The sequence below is a fragment of the Tenrec ecaudatus genome, chromosome 14 (assembly GCF_050624435.1).
Source record: "Tenrec ecaudatus isolate mTenEca1 chromosome 14, mTenEca1.hap1, whole genome shotgun sequence".
NCBI lineage: Eukaryota > Metazoa > Chordata > Mammalia > Afrosoricida > Tenrecidae > Tenrec > Tenrec ecaudatus.
The window spans coordinates 112,009,448-112,018,484 of NC_134543.1; the positions used below are offsets into that span (position 1 = coordinate 112,009,448).

General features: G+C 44.7%; 1 protein-coding gene across 2 annotated transcripts in view; it reads right to left on the reverse strand.

Moving 5' to 3' along the window:
• TRPM7 (transient receptor potential cation channel subfamily M member 7) overlaps positions 1-8,031 on the reverse strand; it is a 115,325-nt gene extending 107,294 nt beyond the window's left edge. For both annotated transcript variants that reach the window (XM_075531548.1, XM_075531549.1), the window contains exon 1: positions 7,898-8,031. In XM_075531548.1, coding sequence (XP_075387663.1) covers positions 7,898-7,900 — 3 coding nt within the window. In that variant the 5' untranslated portion in view covers positions 7,901-8,031. The remainder of the gene's footprint in view (positions 1-7,897) is intronic.
• Between the last annotated feature and the right edge of the window lie 1,006 nt (positions 8,032-9,037).

Here is a 9,037-nt window from a genome sequence, read left to right on the forward strand (position 1 = left end):
AGGGCAGGGGTCCTCAAACTTTTTAAACAGGGGGCCAATTCACAGTCCCTCAGACCATTGGGAGGGCAGGACTATAGTTTAAAAAAACTATGAACAAATTCCTATGGGCCTGGGACGAGTCGGCTGCTAATCAGGACAAGCGGCCGGATAAATGTCCTCAGCGGGCTGCATGTGGCTTTCGGGCCACAGTTTGAGGATCCCTGCTTTAGGGTATATGCGTAATAGTGGAAGAATATCTTCTTGGTACTGAGTAGATAAATTATACTCTTAACCTTTTCATGGCTGAATTAGTCTCCCCTGTAAGTTTTGTTACCGTTGTTGATACCATGTTTTCAGTAATTGAATGCATACTGAAATCAAGGGGGAAAATGTTTTTGAGATGGATTTTGATACAATTATGTGGGACACATATGTCCCCAATAGATTCTGGTGGTAGGATGGTGGGGTAAGGCCCATTTCTTCAGATTCACAGTTATACACTGTTATCCCTACCAAACAGTAACGTGTTTGGTGATAGCAGGATCCCAAGAAACCAGAGAGACTGAAAGTACTGATGGGCAATATAGGTCTCATGAGTCTCAAGTGAACTAAAGACTGGGAAGACTATTGGCTCCCATACTAAAGTAATTTACAGCCCCATTTTTTTATTACCATTTCTGAAGTCTTCTGATAATTACAGTCTCTGTACCCTGATAGCTTTCCTTCAATAATTTCTAGTGTTTTACCAAATTGTTAGAAGAAACTGGGTAACTGTGCGTGTTATGTTTCACCCTGCATAGACTTTTCAATCCGTTAACTCTAACCTCAGGTAGTTATATGGCTTGTCTTAAAAGCTTTTTTACTGTCTTTCTACAAGGAACTGGATTGCCAAAGGTTGGAGGGGGGAAGCGGGGTGTTCCATAAGTCTGAAAGCTGGTGAGCTAAGGTGGTATGTTATTAACATATTTACATGATGGTAGGAAGACAAGTAGTGCTCACAGACTTTAATTCTAGATTGCTCCTGAGGTCAAGCAGAGGAAAAAATATCACCTGCCTTTTACAGACAAGGTAACAATGATATTCGCAAAAGATAAGTGACTTAGCAAAAATGTTTAAAACATGATCCAAGCCCACAGACATCAAAGACGTACTTACTTCTGCATAAAATTTTCTTTAACGGAGCTCTAAGTCCTCCAAGAAGGTCCTAGTGGCTGCATGTTGGGGTGCTCACCACAATGTCAACAGTTTGACCCCACCGGCGGCCCCACATATTTAGTCTCAGAAACCCACAAGAGCAGTTCTCCACTATCCTATAGATTTGTGCGAGACACACCAATTTGATGACAGTGGGTTGGGTTTGGTAGACCTTCTAAAATGGCCAAGAGACTAAGCACACACTATCAAAACCACAGGTTAAAGAGATCAAGAGTAATATTCTAAATCCAAGCTGAACTGAAGCAAAGGGTCAGCCAAATATCTACAAGTACAAACTTACTTCAAATTATAACCAATCTTTTAAAAAAGTAATATTTCACTGTTGAGTTTCTTATGGAAGTTTACACTGCAAGCTAAGTTCCCATTTGACAACTTCCACACATTGATCACAATGTGTCACCATTTTCTTTAATTATGTTCAGTTTGTTCCGCTTCCAACACTCTAGTTTCCTTGTCTTGAACTAATCATCAGTTAGAAAATAAAGTAGGAAACCCAATTCTTTAGGCAAACACTTAATTCTTATCGACATCTACTTAGTAATTATAAGGAACCCATTGAAAGTGACATATATCTAAGTTCTTTGATACTAAGTCGCATAAATGACTCAGTTCAAATCCACAAAAAAGACCAAATGATAATCCTTACCCATAAACTCCTGTCAACAATTCTGATTTTTTGCTTCCCAAGTGAAAAAAGCCATTACATGTTGGACTGCTAACTGCAAGGTCAGCAGCTTAAAATCATTAGCCGTTCCCATGGAGAAAGATGAGGCTTTCTACTCCCAAAACGTCTTAGAAACCCACAGGGGCAGTTCTACGCTGCTCTCTAGGGTCAGTGTCGGTTGGAATCGACCCCGATGGCAGTGAGGTTGAGTTTGGAATTTTAAAAAGTACTGAGTGGAACAAACAGCTAAGGGCTTTCCTAACCAAAAGGCTGAAGATATGAACCCACCCAGAGACACCTCGGAAGGCAGACCTGGTGACCTGTTTCTGAAAGGTCACAGCACTGGAACGCTTATGGAGTAGTGCTACTCTGCACACATGGGGCCACGAGTCAGAATTGATAAAATGACAACTAGACAGGTTAATTAAAAAGAAGAGGATGACAGCAGGAGGGGAAGGGGATGGTGGGGAGTAAAAGGGGGAACTGATCACAATGATCTACATATAACCCCCTCCCAGGGGGATGAACAACAGAAATGTGGGTGAAGGGAGACATTGGTCAGTGTAAGACATGAAAAAAAAAATTATCAAGGGTTCATGCGGGAAGGAGGGTGGGGTTAGGGGAAAACGAACTGATACCAAGGGCTCAAGTACCAAAAAAATGTTTTGCAAATAATGATGGCAACATATGTCCAAATGTGCCTGATACAATGGATTGTGATCAGAGCTGTAGGAGCCCCAATAAAATGATTTAATAAAAAAAAGAAAGGTAGATATGACAAAATAACGATGTATAAATTACCAAGGGCACATGAGGGAGGGGGGAAAGAGGAGGGAGGGGAAAAAAAAAAGAGGACCTGATGCAAGGGGCTTAAGTGGAGAGCAAATGCCTTGAGAATGATTGGGGCAGGGAATGTATGGATGTGCTTTATACAATTGATGTATGTATATGTATGGATGGTGATAAGAGTTGTATGAGTCCCAAATAAAATGTAAAAAAAGAAAAGAGGAGAAAAAAATGATTAGGGCAAAGACTGTACAGATGTGCTTTATACAATTGATGTATGTATATGTATGAACTGTGATAAGAATTGTATGAGCCTCAATAAATTGTTAAAATAATAAAAAAAAAAGAAAGATGATGGCTTTGCAAAATTTACTCCTATGCTAAGAGGTTCCCCAGACAAAAGATCAAATTAACAGCAACTTGAAAAATTATATAGGAAACTCACAAGAGGCAGTCCCAGTGTATGGTACGAGGGTAGAAACAATTCAGAAGAGGAAGGTATGAATGGCTGCACAACTTAACAGAACCAATTCAAGAGTCGGTGCCAAGGAGCTCCAGTGGCACCATGGGTCAGCTGCCCGGTACTTCTACAACGGGAGGTGCTGCAGAAATCCTGAACTGATGTATGCTCGGCTGTGGTATTCTTAAAGCAAAAACATATATAAAAACGAGGGGAAAAAAGAATAGGGAAGGATGGAGGGACCCTAAAAGAAATAATACATCAATGGCAATCACTAAAACTGAGATAAACAGCTGGAAGGGAACTTTACCGTGAGTCAAGGGTTTGACATGAACCCACAGGTCAGTCTGAGGATGTAAAGAAAATCAACCAGACATGTGTCTTTTAAAGGAATAAGACACATTACCTAAATATCAAACCAGAATCTGATCAAGTTGTTAGATTAACTACACAGGAGATACACAGGAGATACACAGAAGACAGGAACATGTTACATAATACTATAAGGATGCATTCCAAAGATCTAAACGGTGGGGATTCTACTGGGCAAATAACCTGCTCCCCAATAATGACCCCCAAAATTAATAGAAAAGGATGAGACAGAAACAAAATGGATTGGTGATCTGGTGACAGAAAGATAAGATCAGCCAAACCCTATGTACAAATGTAAAAGCATTCTTTGGGTCTGTTCTGTTTCAAACAGAATAGTTGGAGGAATGTAAATGCTGAATACCATATACACTCGTATATAAGCCGAGTTTTTCAGCACACTTTTAATGCAGTTTTTGTGGTAACATTAGGTGCCTCAGCTGATATTCGGGTCAGCTTATACTCAAGTATATATGGTACTTACTGACATTACAAAAATAAAACAAAACAACCCGTCACTAAGTCTATCCCTACTTATAGTGACCCTATAGGGCAGAGTACAACCTCTGTGGGTTTCCAAAACTGTCGTTCGCTGTGAGAACATACAGCCTCATCTTCCTCTTGTGGGGTGGCTGGTAGGTTAAAACTGCCAATATTTCAGTTAGCAGCCCAACTGATAGTACTGGGTATATGTGAGTTCATTGGACTACTCTGTCACATTTGGTAAAGGAGACCTGGTGGCAAAATGGTTTCCCATCGGGCTGCTAACTCAAGGTCAGCAGTTTAAAACCGCCAGTCACTCTGAAGATAAAGCTCTCTACTCCTATAAAGAACAACAATTGGGTGAGGGAGGGAGGGGATAGAGGGGAGTTGATATCAAAGAGTTCAAGAAAAAAGAAAATGTTTTAAAACTGATGGTGATAACAACTGTAAAATTATGCTTGATCTAACTGAATTATGAATTGTTATATTATCTGTAAGAGCTCCCAATAAAATGATTAATAAAATTTTAAAAATAATTACAATTTGGAAACCCACGAGGCAGTTCTGTTTTACAGGGTCGCTATGCATCAGAATCGACTCAATGGCAGTGAATTTGGTTTGATTTTTGGTCACATTGGTAGAGGATCAGCAAAAAAAGAGGAAAACCCTCGAGACAACTGACAGAGTAACTGCAACACAACTCAAACGCAGCAATGGATGAGAGGACAACACAGCTCTATGGCACCTAACAATAATATTTATACGTCCAAAATCTCCTATCTTAGAAGAGCAAGCAAGAGACTATCAGAGCACTTGATCAAAATACTTATGAGGGTAGAACACTCAAACTCAAATGTTTGTCAATACTTGCTTCAACATATCTGCATTGAAAAATCAAATTAAAAATGCACCTTTTAAGTACCTCCTTCAACTATATATCTTTTCCATTCTTGTCTAGTTACTGTTACATTTTCCAACACAAAGTGAAATAAAAATTAAGAAGTGATTATTCTATAAAATAAACCACCCAGTTTGAAAATTGTTAACTCCTAAGCATCTCAAGCTGTTCCTGTTCTTCCAGTATCGCTTTATGTTAAGCCAGGACTATTTTGGGTCAACCTTTCAATAGCCTCCTTTCCAGCTTAACCTCATACTAACTCATCCTCCAAATACCTCCAGCATAAAATCCAACCTCCTCTGCATGGCATGCATACCTCAGAAACCTGGCCTTGGCCTATCTTTTAACAATCTTAACACATTAAAGACTGTATTTTTTTTCAACCAACTTACCCAAGTGGCTGTGTATTTTTTCTGCTGTTAGGGGCTTTTTTGCATTAAACCATAAATGGGTTTACATCTCATCAACTTTTTAGCATATTTATTTATAATTTTCAGTTTTTGAATATAAAACATCTCACAATAATTTGCAATGTATGTGGAACATTATTACTCTTATGAACTATTATAATCTTCAGGAAACTATAAACTTCTTGTAAAAATAACATAATCCATATTACTTTGAAAAATTAGAAGAATTAGGGCTAAGAATCTCTCCATGTCTTTTTGTGTAACGGAGACCACTTGAGCGATTTAGGTGATGTTTTATATTTCACTGAGGTTTGATCATGGTAAGTGCACAACTCCTTGCAAAACCATTGAAACAAATAATAACTATTTGATTTAACCAAAATGCACTAAAATGCTAAACAAAAAAGAACATGAAGACAATCGAGTTTGATACATTCACTACTGATGCAAATGCCTAAATAAACGAAGTAGTTAAAATATATCCAAGCAGATGGCATCTGAAGACAGCGTGTAGAAATCCCGAGTTATCTTGTGATCCGTCCGTAACATATGGCGCGCGAAACGCGAGTAAGTCGGGATCCGTCCGCAATGTGTTTTAGTACCTCACATCATCCACACCACACTCATTCCTAACTATGTACACTACTTGTACAGTAGTTCCCAGAGTAAATTAAGGGTGCTTTCTCTCTTCTAGAGCTGAGATGCCTTAGAGCAGTGGTTCTCAACCTTCCTAATGCCGCGACCCTCTAATACAGTTCCTTATGTGTGGTGACCCCCAACCATAAAATCATTTTCGTTGCTACTTCCTAACTGCAATTTTGCTACTGTTATGAATCAGGGAACCCCTGTGAAAGTGTCATTCGAAGGGGTCGCAACCCACAGGTTGAGAACTGCACCAACTCAATGCCCTTTCTGTTTCTAATTTCAATTTCTTTTGACTCTACGAAATTCACCTATTGTACTATAGGCTCCTTTGCAAGCCTACCCAGATTCTCCCCTCCGGGCTTACCCTGGGCTTCCATAGGAATCCGCATGTTTACTGCCCTCGCATGTTTACTGCCCTCGAGACTAGAGAAGTGAGTATTAGTCTAGACTACTAAATAACACAGAGCTTTCTAAAACACAGCACTCAGTAAATGTGTGATGAAGCAGTGGATGTGTCTTCCATTGCTGCGCTGAGAAAAAAAATTAAAGAGAAATGGCTTTGAAATTGATGGCTATCTCCATTTCTACATTCTAACTAACCAGGATATTTATTCCAAGATCTTGATGTACAAATAAATACGATTTACCTTTTAAAAAGGAACAGCAGCTATATCTCTGGATAATCAGTAAGGAAGGTTTACTTTTTAAAATAAAAAGGCACTACTATGATTCAACTTTTCCCTCCAAAGTAGACTGCCAGTAGAGTCCCTTAAGTCAATTTCATTTAATGAATATATTTGTACAATTTAGCGTTGATAAAGGGCCTGCCTCAACTACCCAGTTTTTAAATTGACCGCGTTACACAGAAAAGTGGAATACAGCGAAAGATACAACCTTTCGAAGTAGAACCACATTTGTCGTCTGAAGTAAAATTTTGCTTTCGATTTTGAATGGGCTTTTAAGAGAGAGAAAAAAAAAAAACCTGCCAAACTCCGCCAGAGGGAGAGTTGTTTGCATAGGCTCTATGCCATGGAGGCTATCAAGTTAGGGGAAAAAAAACCTAACCAAACTTCCCGGCCCTCGAGTCAATTCTGACCCACGGCGACCGATACCACAGAAAACTGCCCCTGTGCGTTTCCGAAAACTGTAAATCTTTAGGGAAGCAGAAAACCTCGTCTTCTCCCCCCTCCCCACCCCCACGGAGTGGCGCGTGGGTTTCGAACTGCTGACCAACAGGTAACCCACTATGCCATCAGGTTTAAGATGGGATCAGAGCCAGGTATCCTGCTTTTGAAGTCGCAGGTCTACACTGCTTTCTTTGTAGGGCATTGAAAACTTGGCTCTCCGACCCGAAGCTGCCGTGCACCTCTCCCTACTCTGCGCCTCGGGTTAGAAATCCGACGCAACCGCCGGGGAGGTAGTTGGATGCGCTGTCTGACCACAAGCACATCGCGCCGGTACCTACAGCGGCGTCGGGATCAAACCCCTAACTCTTGCTAGCTAAAAGCTCCAAAGCAGATCTCCAGCCAATCTGGGCAGACCTCTCCCCGTTGGCTGCAAGCGGGAAATGTACCTGTAGCGCACCCGCCGCGCGGCAAGCTACCAGGGCGCAGCTCCAACCCCGTGTCCTCTGCCCCCCCTTTCAGGTCCCCTCCCAGTCCTTCCTTTCCAGGCAGAACTTGAGCGGAGCACTTGGCTCCCTTATCGGGCAGCGCCTGGCGCCAGGGGGACCGCGCTCTCGGGAGGTGCGCCGCGGGGAGGCTGAGCGCGGCGGCCGCCGGGCTCAGGTGCTGCCCGGCTCGCGCCGCCCGCGCCCCGAGAGGGGCCTCGCAGAAGCGGGACCTCCGCCAGGGCGCTCCCCGCGGCGGGCGGGCGGGCGGTCGCGCCCGACGGGCCACCTGCTCGCCGCCCCTCGCCGCCAGGGCCCCGCTAGGTCCACCCGCCACCCCCAGAGCCACTGGCCGCTCGGGCCTGCGTGGGTCCAGTACCATTCTCCTCACGGGGCGCACTCCGGCAGGGCAGAGACTCCACCTCCTCCTCCGCCGCGGCCTGTAGCCATCTATCGGAACGCGTCTGCGGAGGCGGCAGCAGAGGCCGCCGGACAAGGGCTGCCCAGGGAAGCCTCAGGACTAACTCAGCTCCGGCGCTAGCAGCAGAAGCCGAGTCTTTCATAATTGTGCGACCGACTCCTCCGGGTGACTGGCCACAGGGACGCGCCCGCGCCCGCCTCCGCCGGCGACGGGGCTGCAGACGGAGCACGTGAGGGGCGCGTCGTGTGCGTCGCCGCCCGCGGGCCAGGTCACGTGAAGGACGCGCGCTCCCGCCCCCGGGGCCGCGCGCTCACTTCCCACTCCCCCGCCCCCGGGGCCGCGCGCTCCCGCCTACGGGGCCGCGCGCCCCCTCCCACTCCCCCCCCGCCCCCGGAGCCGCGCGCTCGCGCCGGGCACGAGCTCCCTCCTCTCCCGCCCCTTTCCCGGTTTGGGTGGGGTGTTCTCAGAGCTGCCCTCGGCCAGGCGGGACTTTGCGCACACGTTTCTCGGCGATCTCTGGGGGGAACTCGGAGACGGAACCGTTGGAATTGTCGGCAGCCCGGGCCAACGCTGGGGGGGCAGCGCGGTCTGCAATGGGCCCGTTGATCCTGGCCCGTGCAGTGCCATGCCTATGCGCCTCGGAGAAGGTAGAGGCACGGTGACTTAGGCACGGAGCTGCCAGCCAGCAGGTCCGCGCTTCGAACCCACCTGTGGGTCTGCGGGAGAAAGAGGAGGCTGTCTGCTCCCTGATGTAAAGTCTCAGAAATCCAACGGGCGTGGGGCAGACAAATCTCTGTTCGACAGGGTGGCTCTGAGTGGAAATCAACTCAATAGCAGAGGGCTTGAGTCCTTGTTCAAAAGGCCAACTTATTTTCTTAGCCCAAATCAGACCGTTCCTATTTTTGTCTGTAAAAATGTTTCCGGGCTTAGCCACCCTTTCCTTCCGAAGAGCTCATCTATAGACACATATAAACCACTCAGCTTGTTTATCAAAGATTTGATTGTCCCTGGACTATAAAATACATGCTTGTTTTTCCATATTCCTGGTTACCACACAACTACCCAGATTTTGCTTATTTTTTTTTTGTGGTCGTTTAC